General features: G+C 37.9%; 1 protein-coding gene across 1 annotated transcript in view; it reads right to left on the bottom strand.

Moving 5' to 3' along the window:
- Positions 1 to 23553, bottom strand: part of DTX1 (deltex E3 ubiquitin ligase 1) — a 932387-nt gene that overhangs the window by 42044 nt on the left and 866790 nt on the right. Inside the window, exon 6 of the mRNA XM_044068441.1 lies at positions 10811 to 10969. Within this exon, the coding sequence (XP_043924376.1) occupies positions 10811 to 10969 (159 nt within the window). The remainder of the gene's footprint in view (positions 1 to 10810; positions 10970 to 23553) is intronic.

Genomic DNA, 23553 nt, shown 5'->3' with positions numbered 1-23553 from the left:
TGTCATATATAATAACCTGTTCAAGATAACCCATGAAAAGGTCAGCATTTATGGGTGCAAAGGATGCACCCATAGCTGTACCTTTCAACTGCAGATAACATTTGGTGTTAAAGTAGACTACATTTTTAGACAGGACCTGCTCTGCCAAACATACAAGGAAAGTATTGAAACCTGGGCTATATAAGGACATTCTATTTAGCCGATATTCCAGGGCACATAAACTCACCCAATGTGGAATAAAGATGTAAAGGGACGTAACATCCAGTGTACACATCAACCAACTTGGTTCCAATTGGGTGTCAGAAACAATATTCAAAAATTCTGTTGTGTCCTGTATCCTAGCTCTAACTCCAGATAATAAAGGCTTTAAATACATAGTAAGGTAAGCAGACAAGGGTTCAGTAAGGGAGCCTTTTCCAGAAACGATTGGTCTCCCTGGGGGTTTATTAATGTTGTGAATTTTTGGAAGGAGATAAAAATATTGTGATGATGGAGTCTTAGCTTCTAAATGAAACATTGTGCGTTTATTTATTATGCCTTCACTAACTACAGATTCTAAAAAAAGTACCCATTTCATTTTTAAAACTAACTGTGGGATCATAGGGCATACAAGTGTAAAATCTCACATCTTGTAGCTGACTGTCAGCTTCCTCAACATACATAGATTTATTCTTTACAACCGTTGCTCCACCTTTATCTGCTTGAATAATAACAATATTCTTGTTATTCTTCAACCTTACTGAAGCATCCACTTCCCTGATGACAAATTTGAAGGAACAATGTGTTTGTGGCAATTCAAACCAAAATGTAATTCTTTTAATATACATTTTTGAAATACCTCCACATTTTTGTTCATGAGTGGAACAAAGGTTGACTTGTTAAACTTGAAGCTACTACAATCATTATGTTCACTGCCCCATTCAGTATCCTGAAAATGTAGTTTAAGATTAAGCAATCTACAGAATGCATACAAATCCTCAACAAAAATATCTTCAGAAACAAAGAACCCAGGGAAAAAGTTTAGACCTTTACTAAGTATCACATAATCAGATTCGGACAAAACAGCTGATGAGATACTAATAACATTATTGGTGGAAGTTATCTGGGTTTCAGAAAATTCAGCATTGCTTCCAAAGAGCCATCTATGCTTGCTTTTAGATCTGTGTTTCCTGCCCTCCCCCTTTTATTATGGATAAAGGGACTGAATCAAAACTATGTGATGATCTATCTTGTTCAACATTATAACACTTCTTACTAGCTGGTGACATCTACTGTCTGTCAGTTTCTGTATCAGTATAGGAGGACGAATTCTTACCAGAAGTGTCACTGATAGATTTTTTTCAAAATGGACTTATTTATTTTTCTCTTTTGACCCATTGGCAATGACTCCTATTGGACAAACCTAACATTTTTAGTACTTTTCATATATTTAAAGGGCTTCCCCTGTTGGTAGTCCCTCAAATTGTTGTGGAACTTCAGAATTTTCCTGTCTTTTAAATCTTGTTCAGACTGGAGCAACTCTTCCCTTAATTTATCAAAACATTGTTTATAAGTTGGTGAACTCTCAAAAGATTTAGCCCTTTTACAAATTTGAGTAACCTCAGATATATAAGTATCTATTCTACATTCATAAAACTTATGTAAGGTTTTAACAAACTGTACGGATGCTTTTGGCTGGATATTAGCCCAAGATGTAAGTAATGTGTCATCAGGTTGGCCAACTAAAGGTTTTATACAAACTCTCAAACTCCTTGGGGTAATATCTTTCTCTAAATAGGCTTTAAAAAGCCTTAAATGCCAAACACATGATCTAAGATTTTTCATGTGTTTGCTAAGCTGGTCAAAAGTAGAGACACATGCTATATCTGGACTACACTCTATCTGATCAGTTGTATTATGTATATTCCCAATCCTAAATACCTGAATGTCTTCTTTGTCTGCTGACAACCCTTTCAGAATAGTAGTTAAATCCATGTTGAAAAATGCAAAATATTGACAGAAAAACTATTTAACTAACCCAGTACTTGCAAAGCCCTATTATTCAGGCGTTAGTTTGTAACATATGGGACTGTCAAAGATTTGCAATAGATGGACAAATACCAGCATCCAAATATTAGACAAATGAGTGCTCAGTCAAACAATGTGTTGCACAACCCCATGTTAATATGTCACCAACCTATTAAGGCATATATTGACTACAATTCAAAACAAAAAATATAAAATAAAAAAAAATTATATTTCTTTTTGTCCCAAAAACAGTTATTACTGGCTGTAAAAATCAGATAGTTTCACCAACTGGTAAATGTCTCTTGCTTGTCCGAAAGAGTTATTATTGTTTGTAAGAAATAGACAGCTGCACCAAAAAAGTCAAAATTATTATTTAAGGGTATGGGCCAAACCAAAAGTGTCTTAGAAAGTCAAAAATGAAGAAGCCCAAGTCAGCCAACTGTTAGAAAAATCACTGACCAGTAACTCAGATGGTATTCACCTCTTTCGATGTAAAAAGAACATATAATGACTTTATCTGGCTTTTAAGCATAAGTGACATTCAAATTTTCAACATATACCAAAATCAAAACGGTATTCACCTATTCCGATGTTTAAAGCACAAATGTCGCCCTAATGTGATCCAAATTATGAAGAATGGATGGTATTTACCTCTTCTGACCCACGTAATAACTGAAATGAGCCCAAAAGTCACCTCATTTAAAAATGGCAGTTGTAAGCGTAAAGCCCTTCCTCCTTACACTCGGCCATTGAAATTTGTCGTAGTAACACAAACCAATCCACAATCTTCAATTAAAGGCCCATACCCCAAAAAATAATTCTCCTAACTTCCAAAAGTTGTAACTTGGTATATTTGCCAGAAAAAATGAAGCAAAGCTGTAAACAGCTTCTTATATATATACACAGCTTCTTATATGTATGCACATATAAAATCCACAGAATCTTGGAAGCCGTTGCAGTGGTGGTGCTGCAGTAGCGTTGTCGCCTCACAATAAGATGCTGTCCAGTTCGATTCTCAGCTAAAGCATCTTCTGCGTGGAGACATGCGTGAATGGGCGTACCTTCGTTGAAGGTTGTGCGTCAGGGCTGGCAACTCGGCATGTAAAAATCTACCACCAATCATTAGTGAACCGGAGTTCTGCTGTGGCGACCGCTAACCGGGAAAAGCCAAAAGACATGAGACTCTTGGAAACCGTAGCATAAATTTAAAGGTTGTAGGTACCACTTTTTTCACAAACGCCAACAGTCTATATCAAACTGCAGCTTTAAATGACTGTAAAAAGTTATAACTTGAAATATTTTGCCAGAAAAAAAATGAAGCCAAGCTGTAAAATGGCTTCTATGTATATACATAACTATTATATGAAGTCCATAGAATTATGTATTCTTAGAACTTGTACCATAAATTTTAAGGCTGTGGATACCACTTTTCTGACGAATGCCAACAGTCTATATTAAACCGTAGCTTTTAATGACCGTAAATGAGGCAAGGAATAAACCATAACCCAAAAACAGCCTTTGAACACAAACAATGTCCAGCAATCACTTCCACAGATGATAATAACAATATATAGTTACCAATGAATTAGAGTCATGTCCATGGAAAATTATAGCACATTCCTAGATGTAAATCCTTTCAAGACCCAATGGCGTCGGTCGCAGTTGCAAGGTAAATACCCCAATTGTAGCAGTGATTGGGCTGTTTATATTGCGACTTGTTCATGTTCAGCTTTTTCTGCTGGCCAAACCTCTAGACCCTTTAAATTTCATATTTCAGAACATCTTAGTAACATCAGGAAAATAATTTTCTTGGGTGGTGAAAGCCAGGGTACATTTTTTGGCTAGGCTTGTATGGGTCCTAGGGCCGATAGCCTAGTACCTACCTATGAACCTATGAACCTAATCAGGAATAAACATTTGACCAATGCTTTATACAAACATACTATTTCTCACAAGACAGCAACTTTTAAATTTATTATTATCGACAGAGTTATGGGACATAGATCCTTTAAAATAGGTTGGCATAAATTGTTAAATAAAAAAGAAAAATCATGGATTGTGAAACTGGGGGGATTATTTCTAGCTGGCTTAAATGAACACTTGTAATTGTTTAATTAATGATTAATTATTCTACTATGGTTTTGTATATAATGTGGTGGTTGAACAGACTGAGTTATACATTGAAAAAGGCCATTGGGCCGAAACTGGGTTTTTTTTTGTGTCAATATACACAAAAGATTTTTTCTCCAATTGGGTGCTGGCTTTTTGTAATTGCTGGATTATGTATCTTGCCATCTGCTCCTTAAGTGCATTCTATGGAGGACAAAATTCTTGTACAGACGATTCAATACATTTGAGTGACATTAGATGCTCATGTGTGAACACAGTGCTTTATATGAAAACAAGTTTAAGCATTCAACTACTGTGTTAAGCTTTACTGCAACTGATAGGGTCTTGTCATCTGTACCATATTAAATCTTAAAGAAAGTAGGAGTTTATTAACTTAAACACTATGTACAGTCCAGGACTCAATGAAATATTTTGAATTTCCAGATGTATTTTATTGTGTTGAATGTTTTTCATATAGGCACTTATACAAGACATATTTAATCTGATTACATGAATTTTATTATGTAATTGATTATAAACCTTAGCATTTGGAAATTATGGTATGTAAAAATCTTATGGGTTTCCCTCCATGAATTATTTAAATAATAAAAATGTATTGCTAAAGATCATGCATTGAAGAAGCTTCTGCTTAGCAGGGGAAACCTGGTTTGTTGTCAGTTTGGAAGTGGTTCATCTAATAAATTTGCTGTTCTATTTTAACAGTGTGGTGTTGCATTTTATATATTAAAATTTAGATAACCTTCCCTTTTCACAATAATATTAGCACCTACAGAGAAACAGTGAGAAAATAAAAAAGAGAAACATGCTTGACAGTTTATTAAACAGAAAACCTCCAGGAAGACTTTAACAAAATGGTCCTGTAGATCATTGGATATGGCTGCCACCATAGCAGTTTAGAACACCAGGAAACTGCAAGTAAAGCAAGGATGTCAATAAAAAAGAAGCAGTTAGCGGCTTAACAGTTGCCAACTTACTTTTGATAACAGGGAGATTAGAAGTCTGATCATTCTATCCCAATATCCAGTGTTCAGATTCATGTTCCAATACAGAAATAACTACAGAATTTGGTGGGTTCTGCACTCATAAGGTGCTATCCTTCAGATGAGCTCTTAAATCAAGTTCAAAGCTGCCCAAGTTGGTGTTGACTTTGACTTAGGGGGATGCTAAAGCCCACATGACACTTACAGAAAATGGTAAGAGAGATTTTATTAAAAACAGCATAAACTAACATCAACCTCTTGGAGGAATAAATGAATGCTGTCAAAGAATGTTGGTCACCCATTCATATAGTACAAGTAAGATCAGTGAAGACATGGGGGTGGGGGTGTTATTGTATGTATGTTTGTGGACGTGTGTGCGCATGCCTGTGGGAGTATGAGTGAAGCTGGATGTATATGTGGATGTTTGTGTGTGTGTGTGTGTGTGTGTGTGTGTGTGTGTGTGTGTGTGTGTGTGTGTGTGTGTGTGTCTGTGTGTGTGTGTGTGTGTGTGTGTGTGTGTGTGTGTGTGTGTGTGTGTGTGTGTGTGTTGGACCCTGTGTCTGGGTGGATGGGTCAGTGTTTCTTTGAGTGTGATCAGTTGTGGAAACCAGGATATTCGTTCTGGAAGGAAGTGAGTCAGAGGTATCAGTCTGATGAGGGAAAGTCCTGGTAATCACCTTCATATCTGACCAGAGAACAGAGGCTATAATTTTTATTGGGATAACAACCAATACCAGAGGTACTGTAACTTTTAAACTATTTTCTAGAGAGGTTTATTTTGAGTTGTAAAGATCCCCAAAGTGAGTGAGGTATAAAAGACAGAAGCTTTATTTGTATTTGCAAGTTCTAGAGGCATTTGTGTTACAAAGACTGCCAACCTTTTATTTTGTTTTTGGTGAAGTCAGCCTGAATTTTACTAGCCTTGTTAATCAAAATAATTTTTACTGTAAGGACCCAAATGTGTCAACTGCACTTATTTTCCACTATGATTATAGGACACCATATCACAATTAAAAAAAAAATTCCAAGCACCCCAAACACTGTAAACACCATAGAATAGACTGAGCTATTTACAAAATCTCTGTACAGCCATATTGATATCTGTATGGAGTGAGCTGTGCCCACTTGTATTAAGAATGAGACAAACTCAAAAGACAAACCACCCTGATGGAATCACAATATCAATAGATTATGCAACAAAAGAAAAAATCTTGGCCAAGCGTAGGAAGAACAAAGCCATACATACTAAAAGCCCCCTGACCAATATAAACAGGCAGCTAAGAGGGTTAAATTAATACTTCAAAGGCTAAATTTGAAGAAAAAAAATAGCTTCTCAGGCAAACGATAACCACAAAGCTAGCTTTCTATAGTTATATCTATTACCTCAGAGGAAATACACAAAAATGCACAGAACGTATTGTAAATGGCATCACCCATACTGAACCAGAGGCCATTACCAACCTTTTGGCTGACAGGTTCAGCTCAGATTTCTTCCTCCACTCTCCCCCTGATAGTCCAAAGGAAATACCACAAAACATAATCACCCCGATTATTACTAGGAACAGGTTATCAATGCACTTTCCAAGGCCAGAAACAGTGCATAGATGGGCCCAGATAACAACTCTGGGATGTTTAATAAATAGCATGAAACATGACCTCTCTGGTCCACTTGAATTACTTTTCCACTGGAGCCTTCAGTCAGGTTTTATGCCCAAGGAATGGAAGATGGCTACAGCCATTCTTATACACAAAGAAGGTCCAACCATTGATTTGCCTAACTATAGGCCCATAAGTCTTACCAGCCTCATATGTAAGGACATGGAAAGAATCATCATAGACATGATAAATGAGGACATAGGTAACCTGAAAACATTGGACCCATCACAGTTTGGCTTTGTTAAAGGAAGTTCATGCCTATTAAATCTGGCAGACTTTTTTGAGAGGGTCACCAAAGCACTGGATGAAGGTAAGACTGTGCACACAGCTCACCTCAACCTGGGCAACGCTTTTGATGCCCCACGCAGGCATTATAGATATTAATTTAGGTATAAACCCTTTTATCACCCACTGGATAGCCAACTGGCTCACTGATAGGACCCAGGAGGTCAAAATAGGTGAGGCCACCTCCACCAAGAGGCCAGTCACTAGTGGAGTTCCCCAGGGCTTGGTACTGGGTCTGATCTTTTTGTCATCTACTTCTCTGAAATGGAATCAAATGCTGAAGGTTTATGGCTGACTAAGTTGCAGATGATTGCTAGCTGGGGGTTATTATTGACTCTCCTGCAGACACCAGCATTATACAGAAAGGTCCATCTCTGACTGAGAAAAGATGCCAAAACCATGGTCTTAAACTTAATGCCAAGAAATGCATAATTGTACCCTTTGGGAATTCAACTATCCCTAATAGTTACCATATTGATAATACACTCCTAAGAGTCATCCCAGAGGTCAGGGATATGGGTATGCACATATACAGTAACTTTAACTACCACGTGGCCAGTGGTGAGGACGTCATTTTATGTTGCACAACTTATAAGTAAAGACATGGCATCTAGGCCCAAAGAGGTCATTATCACACTGTACACTGTCCTTATCAGACCAATCATAGAGTAAATGCTCCCTTTAATATGTACCTGACCAGGCATTTGCAGCAACTAGAGCAACCTCAAAATTTCCTTTCAAAGAGAATACAAGGTGTAACAAACCTGCCTTATGTAGAGCGCCTCAAAGCTATTTCTCTGTACTCAGTCTCCTATAGGTTGTTGAATGGTGAACTATGCCTGGCTTACAAGGCATCCACAAACCCCACACTTATGAATCTCCTACATAATCATAAAACATAGGATACCAGAAATTCAAGGTCTAGGGACCTGGATTTTGTCTGTGACTTAAACAAAACATTCTGGAGAGACAGATGTGTGTCCCAGAGACTGGCCCTCATTTGGAACAGGCTTCCCATCAATGTGAAGCTGAGTTTGCCTATTACTCAATTTAAGCACAACCTACACAAGTGGCTGGGGAATAGGAAATGTACACCAAGTCTGGCACCCATGTCCCTAATAAACAGAGGTAGCTTATAAATGCCTGGTCCTCAATATCCTATTTGGATACAGGACATCAATAATCTTTTGGAAAAACTTAGCTAGACTTAGAAAGGCCCTCAGGGTCATTAACTAAGCAACAGTCTATGACTCTACAAATACAGCTGGAATACAAACCTATTGAACACTTAAATCCCAAATCCCCAAAGCATCAAAAGAAAAAAAACGTAAAACTTAAAATATCTTGTTATTCTGGAGATTAAGCCCCACACACCCTCACTGAATTTATAAATAACAGTTTTCACAGTGTACAAATACAAACAGGAAAAAAATGAAGCAATACCATTGCAGCAACAGCAATTTTTGCAGTAAAGAAACAATACTAGATTCCAGGATTGCGCAATCCCAAGCAAACAGAAACAGCACCAGCAGTACCATAGAGGGTTAAGTAAAAATCTGCATGAATCTGACAAAGCAATGTTTATCACCATCCAGACTGCTGAGAAACTTAAATATCAAGCTCCTTTCCTTTTGATACAAAGAGCATACCGTGGATGTAGTGGATCAAACTGTTGAGTGACAAACTAAATTATATGGGATCCTATAGAAAAGCATACCAGCCATGACTATGTTTGAATAATGTAAGATGAAAACACCTACTCCGACAACAGAGACCTAAATATCAAGCCCTAAGGCTTATTCACGTTTGCAAAGGCAACATTCAATGGAACTGTGCACAGAATAAATCTTTCTTGCCCTGTTGCATCCCTCACCTTCCTGCATAATTATTCTTACCTTGAGGCTGCACAAACTCAGAGATTAGAGCAGTATGGAATGTCAGTTCATCAGTGTTTTGCTCTCATCTCCATAGTCATACAGTTTCACAAAGAGAATCATTAAATGCTAGTATGGAGGGACACAGCTCCTCACATGGGGGGGGGGGGGATGCTGGGGAACAAAAAAAAACAGTTTTCAGTTTTTAGTTTTTACTTTGAAATTTGAATTATTGTTGACACCTGGAATTCTTAACATTCTGGCTTTTCGCATCAAGTATCGATTTACTTATAAATACACAGATATACATATACATTACACACTTGTTTATACCCATTCAATTCCTTATATATTGCCTACAGCTACAGTTGCTACAGCACAAACAGTTAAGGACATAATTTTAAACTAACAATTTCTGCACCTGCTGCCCAGTTACTAGGAAAATTGGTGTGTGTGCGTGTGTGTGTGTGTGTGTGTGTGTGTGTGTGTGTGTGTGTGTGTGTGTGTGTGTGTGTGTGTGTATGGGGAGCTGTGGTACAAGCTAGGGCTGTAAGCATGCCATGAGTGCCAGAAAAGGATGCACTATTGCTGAGAACTGCACCCTACAAAAAGCTGCTGTGCTTAAAGGCATCCTTCTTCTGACTTACATGAAATCTCATGTCTCTTATATGTGATTAACAAAGGAGTGTTGGGAGACAAATGATAAGATGAGAGACTTTGCCTTTTGAAAAATATTCAACATTTCAGGAGTTATGGCAGCACCTCCTATGTAATGGACATACCTCTCAACCTCTTAGTCCACGAAATCTGGACAAAGTCCAACAAAATAGGGGGACAAAGGCCCACAAATAGGGACATATTTTAAATATTGCTCATATAAATGTGGAAAGGAGCTATAGTAACAGGGATTGTTTTAATATACATTTTTTGAAGGGTTTGAAGTCTGAAACTGAAATGCCTGTCATTATTTAGTAAATTCAGTGCTCAGATCATCCCAGTGATTTGCCAGAAAAAAAATAATTTTATGAGGATCAGACCAAAAAATGAGCCAAAAATCTGGCCATTCACTGAAAATCTGCACAGTTGAGAGGTATGGAATGGACTAAGTTTCAGTTCTTCAGTGCTTTTTGCAGGGATTAAGACTGCTGTTCTAGTAGATGACATAACAACTGTAGACCGTGATATAATGGTGAGATCAAATGCGCTGCCAAATTATATTTTTAAAACATTAAAGAAATTATGCAACTTGTCACCTATCTGACCAGTAAGAATCATGGCTTTGGGCCTGCATATCTATGACAACCTGATAGTTCTAGCTAATATCTCAGAGGTGCAAAGAAATAGAATACAGGATCTTAAATAATGAAGCTGGTTTATTCCCTGTGTACCATCGCGTGGCACTCTGGCTGTCAGGAGGATACATTTCAAAGTAATTTTGTGCCCATACCATGTGATATAACTACTTGAACATTTCATGGGGTGGCTGCCTAGAGTTAACATAAATGTGTGGCAGATGCGAGCAATGCAGGATAAGGCTGGCATGCCACTACCAAACAGGTAACCCTGTCCTCACAACTTTCCTATTGGACATCACTGTCAAACACAGCAGTTCTATACCACTACCATATAAATACATGCCCCCAGCCAAAGGCTCACTTTGTTTCCACTATATACCACTACCAGACTCATTATGTAACCCTGAGTTAGGCTTAACTTGTTCTCATTGCACATAACAGGTACCCTGGTCAAGGCTCAGTTCTTTTCATCATTGTATCTTGTTACAATGCACAGCATGTACTCCTTCCATAGGCCAAGTCTCAATACGTTACCATTGCACAGGACTAGCAGACATAGTAGGTACCCCAAGCTAAGTCTCACCTTGTTTCCATTGTTGTACATTGCTACCAGGCACAGCAGATGGTACATGTGTCCACATTTGCCAAGCTTGCCAACCAGCTCAGACTTGACCCCACGGTGGCTGAGCACTCCTTCATACCCGGAAGAAGTAACGAGTCTCTCCATGCAGATTGTACAGTCCTAAAAATAGGTAGTGGAAAATGGAAATAAGGTTAAATGGATCAGATTTCAAGATCCCAAACTGTGTTATGTGTTTGTTTTGGCTTAATTCAATATTTCTGCATTATCCAGTTTACATATTTAACTCTGATGAAATATTTATGAATACTGTGCAACACTTTGACATACATCAGCCATTTTGGTGTCTGTCCTAATTAAATTCATAAAAATGATTTACTATGACTTGCGTGAATGGCAGTAAGTCAAATGGCCAATGTCCGAAACCATGGTTTCCAAGGGGCAGGAAATCGAACCAATACTGGTCGACCACAGTTAGTCGCATTGCATGGTGCATTCAACCTTTCGGCAAGTGACGTGCCGAGACTGTGGAGGGAGGTTGTGCTTCAGTGAGGAACAGGGAAGTAGCCCATTTCCTCACTGTAGTGCAATCTCAGAGTTGGTATATTTAATGTGCAGGGCACAGCCCCCCTGCAAAACACTAGAGGTAAGCTAACTCACATGGCTGGAAGATGGAAATGTCGAAAATGTCGTATACGGATATTCATGTTTACTATTTTCGACATTCTGATCTTCCGATGTTGTCAAATTCATTTTTATTTTTGATGTTGCAATTCTTCAACCTGACCCCTTTCAACTATACCATAGTAAACCCATAAAAACAATAACATTTGAATCATACTTGAATAAATGAAAAAATACCACAGAATGTTTTACACTTGCATAAAAGTCAGCCTTCCTGTGTGCATTTGTTATTTTCTGAAATGCAATATCTAACAACTGCCATGATAGCTTTGATATCATTCTCCCACAAAACCATGCAGAAATGCAGCTCTAATAACTAATGTTTACTTATAATTAAATATTAATTACTTATACTTTGGAGAAACATGTAAATGTCCCCAAATAAACTTGTTTGACCTATCGCTGAATTTTTTGTATGTTAAATATAAAGGTTAAAAACTGCCATGGGAATATAAGGCCTGGCTCCTTAAGATCCTCACAGATCAATACCCTAGGTAAGTAAAAATTAACTTATGCAACAATCATGAAAGTGTGCTTGTCCAAAAGACCCTTTTAAACCATGATGCAGGCCACAGGTGTACAAAACATTTAACAATGAAATACAGATTGTAAATCAGAATGCTGAAATAAAAAAGAAAATTACAGTGACATATCTCCACAATTTCATAACCCCACATATATGTTTTCAACCAATGATAACATTTCAAAGGATATTTCTGGAGAAAGTTAATGACTGACCTTTTCTGACTGGGATACAGTCCACATCTGTAATGCATTGTACATTGCAACTGTGAAGGTTTTTTTTCTATTATTGATATTTATTTTTAGTATTACTTATTATTTATTATTAGTATTGTGTTTTCCTGACAGATTGAATATAGTAGGGCCAGAGCATTTACCTGTTAACCCATGTCATTAGGAAACAGTACCAGTGTAGAAAACGTTGGGCGGCTGCGGTGGTGCAGCAGTAAGCATTGCCACCTTACAGCAAGAGGCTCTGCAGTTCGATCCTTGGCAGGGATGCCTTCTGTGCGGAGTCTACATGTCCTCTCTGTGGTCGCGTGGGTTCCCTCCGGATGCTCCGGTTTCCTCCCACATCACAAAGACATGCTGTAGGTGGATTGGACACTCTAAATTGGCCCTAGGCGTGAGTGCATGTGTGTGTGTGTGTGTGCCTTCTGTGGAAGGTTGGCGCCAGGCTGGCAACTCGACACCGTAAAACTCCACTGCCAATCATGAGTGGGCAGGTCATCCACTGTGGTGACCCTGAACTAGGAAAAGCTGGAGGAAGAAGAAGAAGAAGACCAGTGTACAAAACATTATCTAAATTGTTAGAATTATCCTGGCCTAAATTGAGGTGAACACCACTATGACATGCATTCTCATCAGAATTTAATCTTCACAATGCTTGGAACATTTAGCTACAAACAAGGATCTGATGAAGCTCATCTAGCATGTGAATGAAAGTGCCTCACCTTTCAGGGCTAATTAAGCATAAGAAGGGTCCGGTACAGGAAAGATGGTCTGACATAAGTTAACCAATTTTTTTCAATGCCTCATAACAGTGGGTTCTGCTACTGCCATGGTCCTAATCAGCCACTGATTTTGACTTTTTTTTTTGTTTTTAATCTCAGGAGATCCTTTAAAAGTGGACTCTGCCCAGCTTTTGATGGAAGATTAGAATATAGAGTTGGTAACTCTTTTAGCTTACGAGAATGTACTCTAATGAAACAACAAAAGACTTAGACAAAAACAGGTGGCCCAGAAAAGATCTGAATCCACCCACTTGACCCTCAACCCATAAAATAATTTTTATATATGTTCAACAGGTTCTGTAATGAAAACAAACTAGAATATACAAATTGTAAAAAGGTAGGACTTTGTAGTATTGGAATAATACACACAATAAGACTGCTATTGCTTGTGGATTAAGATAGAAGAAAAACTGTTTTTTTTATTTACTTGAAAACCAAGTACAAAATTAGATATAGACAAATGTAAGCAAAGGAGCTGGGAACACAGATGTGGTGAGGGAAGACTCACTAAACTGGAAGGATTTTGATAACCTTATGCAAATTAGTAGTAAGGAAACACTGGTAATGTGGGATCTTCAATAGAATAAAAGTCCTCTTCCAAACACAGCTATAGAAATTATTCTCACTCAGAATCCAAAAAGCTTTTATTGACTAAAACAGGTAAGCACTTTCACAGAAAGTATTCTGCATCTTCAGACCATTCTGTTGAACTGATTGGAAGGGGTCTTTTATTCTACTGAACTTTGTTGCTGCTGTAGAGACACCGCCCTTCACTGAGTGGTCTTCATTTAATCTTGGTATAATATGGGATCGTCAATTGTAGCCAACTAAAGACTAATTCTGAAAATTATATGCAAACTAGTAGCAAGGAAGCACAGCCAATCGGGAAGCTTAAAATACAGCCAACTAATAGGCTAACATGAAAACTAATCACAAGAGCTAGTCCTCCCACAACCTTTTGTTGAAATTAGGATAAAACAGTAATGCCTTAGCCAGTATTACTCTAAGTTTTGCTTGATCAGCCAGTTAAGTTTTGCTTGATCTGATGAAGTCTGTAAGATGAAAATGCTAATCCAAATAAAGCTTCTTTAATTGAATACTGACTCAAGGTGATTTATTTCAAACATTTGAAGGGATTTAATATGAAAACATTGGTACTTCTGGAAAGAAGCTAAAATTCACTCTGCTTCCAGGACTGCAATCTTCTCTTCAGTTACTTCCTTTAGCTCTTAGTGACCTATAAGAAACAAATTATGTCAGTTTCTGAAGTATTTCAGAATGCTTTGAGTGCTCCACCCTGTGATGTTTTTTCTAGCAAAGTAGTATACCTTTTCAAATTGTTGCAGCTGACTCTTTCAAAGGCTATGAAATGTAGCACCATATTCAATAATTAGCCATGTTAGTGAGGTATAAAGTGATGCAATGATCCGACAGGAGTGAGTGGACATTGCCTCTAGAATTGATGGGCCACAGAATATGTTTTTCTGGCTTTGAAAGATACGCACAGACCAAAGTTTAAAACTGTTGTTTAACATTATCCCTACATCAGAAAGTTGTTTAATTACACATGGAAAAAAATTCCTAAATACATAAAATGAGATTAGTCTGAGGGGAGGTCTGTACAGTTTTAGTGAAGTGGTATATCAAAGGTTTTATGAAAGTTCCAGAACATTCAATATTTTTTTTGCTTAAAAATATTTTATTAATTTTTTTTTGAAAATGATTACAAAATATAACAAGATTTGAAATGTAATATAATAGATGAATAAGTTGTATTTTAAAGATAAAATAACATTAAAACTATTTACAATATATACATTAAGCAGAAAATTTTATATGTTAACTAGAGAAGAACAGAAGCTTTTGTGAAGTAGTTTAAATTTTAAAGTATCCAGAATATTAGTGTGAGAGATATTAAGCTATTTTGTCTGTTGTACAGAAGTATAGTGATGTTCATAAAAATTTGAAAGGTTGATGAATCACAGAATTTTAGCTTCTGTGGTTTGCAATTTTGCTGTATTTTGTCCAGACAGTAGGCAATTTATTTTGTAATCATACATATGTCCTTTTTGCCAAGCCTCATGATGGTGCATTTACTGACAATAAAGGTGAGGTAATTGTGACTGCACTAAGCACACATTTTCTGTAAACCATCATGGAGACCTTCTCTGTCTTTTACTGATGCAATTACATTACCATGTTTCTAGACATCAGCATATTTGGTTATACACAGCCCATTTCCCACTTTTATGTCCAAGAAGAATGGTCCAGAATCAAGAGCATTCTTTGGACACCACTGGAACCCCTTTTTCTGGATAGACAGTTAACCTTCTCACACCTCCCTGACTTGTTTCCAGTTGCTTAACCAGTATTTTGTCTATTTATTTGCATAGGGGTTGACACTTGCTTTTAATTTGATAAGTATTCTCATTTGTGAAACAGTGTCAAAATCTTTAGCAATGTCAAGATAAGCTGTTTACACTGTCAGCCCTTCACCAAATGGTGCTGTTACATTTTAACAGGATGTCACAGCAGTCAAAAGGCAAGATACCTCTTGTTTTAACAAACCTGTTTTGTCCCATAAACACCAGAACAAGTCTCCTGTGTCATTTTGGAAAAGTTCCAATCTTTTTATTTATTGACATTTGATTTATTCATTTGACACTGTGACTTTCACTATGATTTTTACAGACAGATTTGTCTGAAATTGTTTATGTCTGTTATGACCCTATCCTGTAAACTGGTTCAAATACAGCCTTTTGCCATAGTTTCGGAACACGTCCACATGCTAACATTTTTTAACATGACTGACATGTGTTTAGTTATGTTTTCCTTTATTTTTCATTCTAACACTTTGCTTAGAATCAGAGGCGGTGGTTTAGTTAGGTTTTTCTTTATGTGTAGGAAATCTACCAGGAATGTTGTCTGGTTTCATGGAACTTGGATTTTAATTTTACTTATCACACCATTTGTCATGTAAGGGATGCCTCCATTGGTTTCTACAGCACTCATATTCTTCACGTTTTGAGACATTTGCATAGTATTCTTCAACAAGAAAAATTGCTATAGTCTGTGTCTAGGTAATCACATCCATTTTTACTGAAAACAAACTACATTTACAGTTTTTTTTTCACAATGGTAAGCAGAAAACAGGCAAGTTATCAAACATTAGTGGCAGCAAGTTTCTAACTGGTATCCCTAAAATACAGAGCTCAAGGAGTGGATCAGCAGTGTAATTCCAGAATACTTTTAGCACAAAAGGAATCGTTCTCTTTTGCTGGATCCATTTTAGAGAATGTGTATTCCTCTACAGTCACTCAAAAAAACGTCTTTTATTTATTACAAACGGGGCAGCTAGAAATTGCAGTGCAGTAGTTGTGGTATGAAAACAAGAGATGCAAACAGCAGTGTTACCCTTTCAGTTACAAGAAGGAGGCTTTGGTCTTACTAAAGGAATGGCAGTGGTGGTGTTTCCATCTGTCAGAATGAGAGATGAAATGATACATGCCATTCAACATAATTTACAGAAGTTTTATGTTATACAAAGAGCTCAGTGCTACTAAGTGGAACATAACTAGTCCCCCCTCTAAAAATAGGCTTGCTCTCAGTACGGCTAACTTGGTCAAGACACGATAAATAAATAAATTTTCCTGTCTGAAATCAGGGTATTTTTGTGGAAATACATTCTAGCTTTTGCAGACAGTAGTCTAGTGACCTTATAGCTAATTTTAAACTACTTATTGTTTAAGTGAAGTGATTAGTGTATGACAAGTAAAAATAATCAAGTTACAAAGCCAGACATGTGGGTGTAAGCAAAAACGCACCCAATAAGACAGTTAAAAAGGGTCTTGAAAGAATAAAAAAGAGGACAAAGCCAGCATTTCTGGAATTCCACTCAGCATTGTTTAAAACTTTTTAACATTCACTAGTAGTCCTTTCAAGCTGAAGCAGTGCCAGGCAGTAATGAAATCATTCCATAATGCAGCTTTACAAAATTAAGGTTTATAAAAGACTGCAGTAAAAAAAATCAAATCATCTGCGTAAAGGGTAGCTTCAAGTCCCTTTCAAATCCGTTTAAAAAGAGTAAGGAACAGCAATCAAATCTTGAAGGACTTCCAAAGTTAAATTTCTAGTGTCTGACAGAGAGGTACCTCTAGTTACATGAACAGTTCTGTCTTAAATATGAAGACTAAAAGTCCAAAACAGAATTTTGCAAAGGCCCTCTCTCATCCACAAGTCATTTTAGGGTTGACCTAGATTATAGGAAGATATGTCTTCTGTGCAATGTCTGTGGAACATCTTCGACATACATTTCTGTGATAAATAGGGTAACCTACTACTCTGTACATGTAACACAGAATGAAATGAGGTTATACAAGATATCTTCAGAGCCTATTAGCAGGCACAACACACTGTGGCAAACTTGACTAGTGCTCTGTCATCTCTCTTGGATGTCAACAAAACAGTCACAATGCAAGATATACACGACCATCCAAATCAAGATACTGAAAATAGCTTTCCAAACTCAGTGTATGGTACTACAGGTTTTTCTACTTAACTGTGAGAACAATGGCAATGCATTTCACAAATGACGCAACTTTGCAGCCTTTTATGCATCATATAGACAAATAGGTTTGTATTATGAATGTCTCCAAACTGCCTAATTATGATTTCATGCATCACAGTATTTATGCAGTTTGTACAGGAGGTATGCATCAAGTGACAACAGGGGGTTGGGAGGGTGGCCTAATGGTTAAGGTGTTTGCCTTACAAACACAAGGTGCAGGGTTTGAGTCTCACAAAGAATAATTGGCTAGGCTTACAATGGCTCATTAGGGCAGTTAGCCTAGTACTAACCTATTATTATTATATCACAGCCTATGTGCAAATCATGGTTACATGACCATACACTACACACCTATGCAGCACTACACTATTCATGATTGAAAACATACACTGATATGTACAAAGGTGTGTTTATGTGTGTGTGTGACCACCATCTTGCTGAACTCATTAGTTTACCTCAGTTTCTCATGGAAACTGGCACAGACACAAAAAGGGCCCCCAACAAAGTATGAAAAAAAATAATTTTCTTTATTATCTGCATAAGGACAATAAAGAAAGGCTGCTAGGTGAATATGATGGACCCTTTAAGAATGCTGAAGTCTGGAATGACCTGATCGAGAAACTGAGGAACCAAAACGAAGAAGACTAATACCACCAAAGGATGAGCAAGCCTGGAACACAGTATCACAAGAACTCCACCAGGATAATCAAAAAAACTTTTATTGAGTGCTTTCGTCAGGTTGTAACCAAAGACTTCATCAGAATACAACAAAACTTAATACACTCTTCTTAAGTATACTAAAACCTGTGAGAACACGTGACATAATAAGCCAATGAAACGTCTCATAACATTAATTATGAACAGACTTTTTCTATCTAACATATCACACTTAAATTCATGGACAAATTTTTAAATAAAACAGCAAAAACACTGTTACTTAAAAAGTAACAGAAATGTTCTAGTAAAATTTCAACAAACAGAAGCCATAATATACAGCTCAAACATATAAAAACTAATAAAAGCTATATAACATAAGAACGCTGCCTTAAAAGGCTGCTAATACTAATGTTGTCATTGAGACCTTTAGGTAACAGTGTTTTAGTATGTTCCAGGCTTGCTCATCCTTTACTGATCGAGAAGATGACAAGAGTTTCAGGGATTACTTGTACCAAGACGTAGCTCAGGTACTGGTATTATGACCTTAAATACCACCATCACGACTTCCTAATCATTGGAAGAAGTGGTCCAAATAAGATGTACTGAAAATATCTCTTCAAACACATTTCTTATGCTAGAAACAAAGGAAAAAATCCCCAAGGAATGAACTGTGCCTGCAAGCCAACAACAAATGTAACTGAAGAAAACAAGGCACAGAAACACGACTGAAAGCATAAAATGTTAAAAGTGTAATGAGGTAAGCACTTTTATACCAAATACCAGTGCTTCTTCAGACCATATAAAAAAACTACATCAGCAAACACTTTTAATATATTCAGTCTAGTTCAAAGCAGCCAATAAACATCAGAGAACGGTAAAAACTTAGCTACAGCTTGTATCATTTAAAGGGGCATCGTGCATTCAGTACAGGTTTAATAGAAACCCTGTCATTTATGGGTATTTATCAGCTTGCCATAAAATAATCAAATGCAATTCACTGCTTTCAGTGAAATTTTTCACATCACCTCCACATATATTTTTAGAAATAATTTCAACAACTTGAAATCTGAAGCCATGTTCATTTTCATTCTGCATGCTGTGTCTGGCTAGTGCATTTTTAGTGTCACCATTCCTAATACAAAACATATGCTCCCTGACTTGTTCCATCGGTGACCTACTAGTTTTTCCTACATAGAAACAGTGGCAAACTGTGCATGTCGCCAGATAAATCAAATTCCTGGTTCGACAGTTAGCTTTAACTTCAAATTTATATGCAAACTGGGTGACTGGATGAATAAAGCATGCTGATGTATTAATAAATGTACAGAAATTGCATGTAACGCATTGTTTAGTATCTGCCCAACCACCATCTAGTCTCTTACCTTTTTCATTTACATTTTTATAACAAAGCTGCTTTTTAAGAGATTTCTTAAAAGCAAAATTTGGTCTGTGATCAACAACTTTTAAAATATCATTGTCTAAGCTCAATATAGACCAATTTGACTTAATAATGTCCATTATGCCAGTCATATCACTAGTATAAAATAAAGACATAGGCACACTATTCCTATGACTAATGGCCTGGGGAGATTTTGCCTCAAAGACTTGGCTTGAAAAATATGGCTTTGCCTTATTTACCCTTTGTGTAACTCCCATACCAATGTTCCTTTCAACCTCACATGCTTTATAACCCCTTTCATGAAATTTTTTTCTAAGCATCTGGACATCTTGCCTGAAAATTTCATAACAATTATTCAGTCTTGACATTCTCGTTGTTTGACCCTTGATAACATTCTGAAATATATGGCCGGGGTGCATACTGTCCCTGTGCAAAATGGCATTCCTCCTACAAGATTTTCTATATAGTTTAGTCTGGAGGCTCCTGGTTTGTGTCAATGATAACTAGCACATCCAGGAAATCTATTTCGCTAGTAGAGAACTTGTATGTGAATTTTAGAAAAGAGGCAGTGGACTCCAAAATAGCTAATGAACATTATAAGCTGTTCTTCACTCCCCCCCCCCCCATCCACAAAAAACAAGTCATCTACAAATCTCTTGTAGAAGCTGACAAGTGGAGCATATTCATCCAAATTTAACAGGGAGTTGTTCTCCCACTCAGCTATGACTATGTTGGTGTAGCTATTGGCACAGGGTGTGCCTATAGCTATGCCAACTTTCTGCAAAAACAGATGTCCTTCAAAAAGAAATACATTCTTTTCTAACACAATTTCCAGGAACCTACAAATAAGATCAATTTTATTTGTGGTATACTCGCTGTGTTTAACAAGGAATTCATGTACCATAGAAATTCCCAAAGAATGAGGGATGGCAGTAAATAATGATACAGCATCCATTGTTACTAACAAAAAGCCATCTCTCAACTTCCCATTTACACTATATTTATATAGGTCTTCAAGAAAAGTACAGTTTTGTACCTACCATAAATGTAGATGTTCGAGTGTATTCACTGCTGCAGTTATTACACTTGGGTTATCCTGCCATCAGGCGGTCCCGCAGTCGGCCAGAGTTCCAAAGTCTTGGTCCGGCATCAGTTGCTGTCGTCTCTTCCCTGACGTCAGTGTGCCAGGGGTATATAAGATGCAGCCGACGCCATTTTCTTCAGTTTTTCTTGCCCCAGATGTCAGGTGCCCCCAAATAGGTAGGCAATACATATTGCTAATAAAACATACATAAAAAATAAAAACAATACCTTCAGTTACAAGCAAATATACCACATAGGTTGTCTAGGTTAGAAAGGTATAGATAGGTCCCAACTAAGAAAGTGGGGATGGAGGGAGGGTAACCTGGACTGCAACAGTGAATACACTCAAACATTTACATTTATGGTAAGTACAAAACTGTGCTATGTTCGTGTTTCACTGCTGCAGTCATTACACTTGGGTTGAATCCCAAAGCTGAGGCTGGGTGACTGGGCCTATAAAGGATTCGGGTGGCTATGAGGCCCTGCAGCACTACAGTGGCAAAGCCAGCTCTGGATTTCGAGTAAAAAGGCAAGTGGTAATGCTTGGTAAAGGTGTGCACTGAACTCCAAGTTGCAGCTTCCAAAATATCCTTGGTAGGTACTCCTCTAAGGTAGGCTGCTGAAGTGGCTGTTGCCCTGGTAGAATATAGCCTAATGTTGTTAGGTACAGTTTGTCCATGCTGTGTGTAGCAGAAACGGATACAGTGTCCTATCCACTTTGAAATTGTCTGCTTTGAAATAGCCTTTCCTCGTGATCCTGCAGCATATGCTACAAACAGTTGCTCAGTTTTCCTGAAAGCTTTTGTTTTGTCCAAGTAGAAGCGTAACTGCCTGTGTATGTCCAATGAGTGCAGAAGTCTCTCCCCTTTATTCTGGGGATTTGGATACAATGTTGGCAAGTGAATAGTTTGGTTAAGAGCCACACTGGATACCACCTTTGGCATAAATGTAGGGTTTGTTCTTAAAGAAACCCTGTCTTGATGAAAAATGATGAAAGGTTCCACTGCCATTAGTGCCTGTAACTCCGAGACTCTTCATGCTGAGGTTATTGCCAGAAGCAGAGCAGTTTTCCATGAGAAAAATTTTAATTCTGCTGAATTGGCTGGCTCAAAAGGTGGTAAAGTAAGTTTTTCCAAGACGAAGTTGAGGTCCCAAGTTGGTGCTCTCCGGGGGGGGGGGGGTCTTATGTTTTTAGCCCCTCTGAGGTATTGTCTTAGTAATGGATGAGAGTAAATAGGAGGATCCGTGTTGTAATGAGCTGAAATGGCAGAGGCATGGATCTTAATAGATGAAAAGGATAGGCCTTTGTCCAGCATCTCAGTTAAGTATTGTAATATCTGAGGAATATTTGGAACAAGAGGGTCAATGCCTTGAGCCTGGTTCCAGGCACAGAATCTCTTCCATTTTTCTGAATAAGATTTCCTGGTGCTGGGCCTCCTGGCCTCCAAAATGACATCCATAACAGCTTTAGAGAGAGGTGTTGTCTGCTTGGCTAAATAATCTGCCATGCAGCCAGATTTAAGGTTTTGAGCTGGCTGTGCAGGATCTGATTGTTTTGCTGAGTCAGAAGATGAGGAATTTGAGGTAAAATCCATGCTGAGCCTTGAGCCAAGTTCTTTAAGATTGGGTACCAGTGCTGGCGTGGCCAGTCCAGGGCAATCAGGATCATTTTTGGCCTTTCTAGTCTGGCTTTTAGGAGTACCTTTGAAAGGAGAGGCAGTGGTGGGAAGGCATAAACTTTTAGTGTTTTCCAGCTGAATGAAAGAGTGTCCACTTTCCATGCTTGTGTGTGGTAAGTCCTTGTGCAGAATTTCTGCAGTTGGCAGTTCATAGGGGAGGCAAAGAGATCTATGTCTGGACACCCCCATTTCTGAGTTATCATGCTGAATACTTGTGGGTTTAATTTTCACTCATGAGGATCCATGATGTTTCTGCTTAAGTCGTCTGCCAGAGTATTTTTCTTTCCTGGCAGGAATTGTGCTTGCAGATGAACTTGATAAGTCAGTGCTGTATTCCACAAAGTCATGGCTTGTCTGCAGAGGGGGTAGGAGTGTGTGCTCCCTTGCTTGTTTATATACCACATAACTGTGGTATTGTCCGTCTTTAGTAAAAGTTGTCCTGGATGCAGAAGGTCCTTGAAAGCTGTCAGGGCATTTTGTACAGCTAGCATCTCTTTTTGATTGATGTGAAGATGCATTTGGTCTGTGGCCCACTTGCCCTGAATACATTTTCCTTCCATATGTGCTACCCAGACGTAATCCGATGCATCTGTTGTTAGTGTCTGCCTGGTTGTGGGTAAAGTGAAAGGCTGTCCCTTGTTGTGGTGACAAGCCTGTGCCCACCATCGAAACTCCTGTTGTAGGCAGGGAATAAGTGGTATTATTGCTTCCAAACTGTGACAGTATTGAGTCCAAACACTTTTTAGATACCATTGTAACTTCCTCATATGCAGTCTGGCATATGGTATTAATAGTATGCAGGATGCCATGAACCCCAAGGCCTGAAGAATTTTTCTTGCAGGGAGTTGGGTTTTTATTGCCATCAATTGAAAGTACTGAGTCAGTTGTCTTTGCTTGTCTGGCATGAGATAAGCCATCTGGGCAGTTGTATTTAAGCTTGCACCCAGGAATATTATCTCTTGTGAGGGCACTAGTTTTGACTTCTTTTCATTTATAGTGTATCCTAGGCCCATTAGTAATCTTTTTACAAACGCCAGATGAGTTAGTAGAATGTCCTTGCTCTCTGCTTGAATAAGGCAGTCGTCCAAGTAGGGATATATTTGAATTCCTTTTTGTCTGCAAAAGGCAATTACTGGTGCCAG

The sequence above is a fragment of the Protopterus annectens genome, chromosome 4.part0 (genome assembly GCF_019279795.1).
Source record: "Protopterus annectens isolate FY-2018-M chromosome 4.part0, PAN1.0, whole genome shotgun sequence".
Classification (NCBI taxonomy): domain Eukaryota; kingdom Metazoa; phylum Chordata; order Ceratodontiformes; family Protopteridae; genus Protopterus; species Protopterus annectens.
Note: the sequence above shows the minus strand (reverse complement) of the source record. Positions and strands in the feature narration are given on the sequence as shown.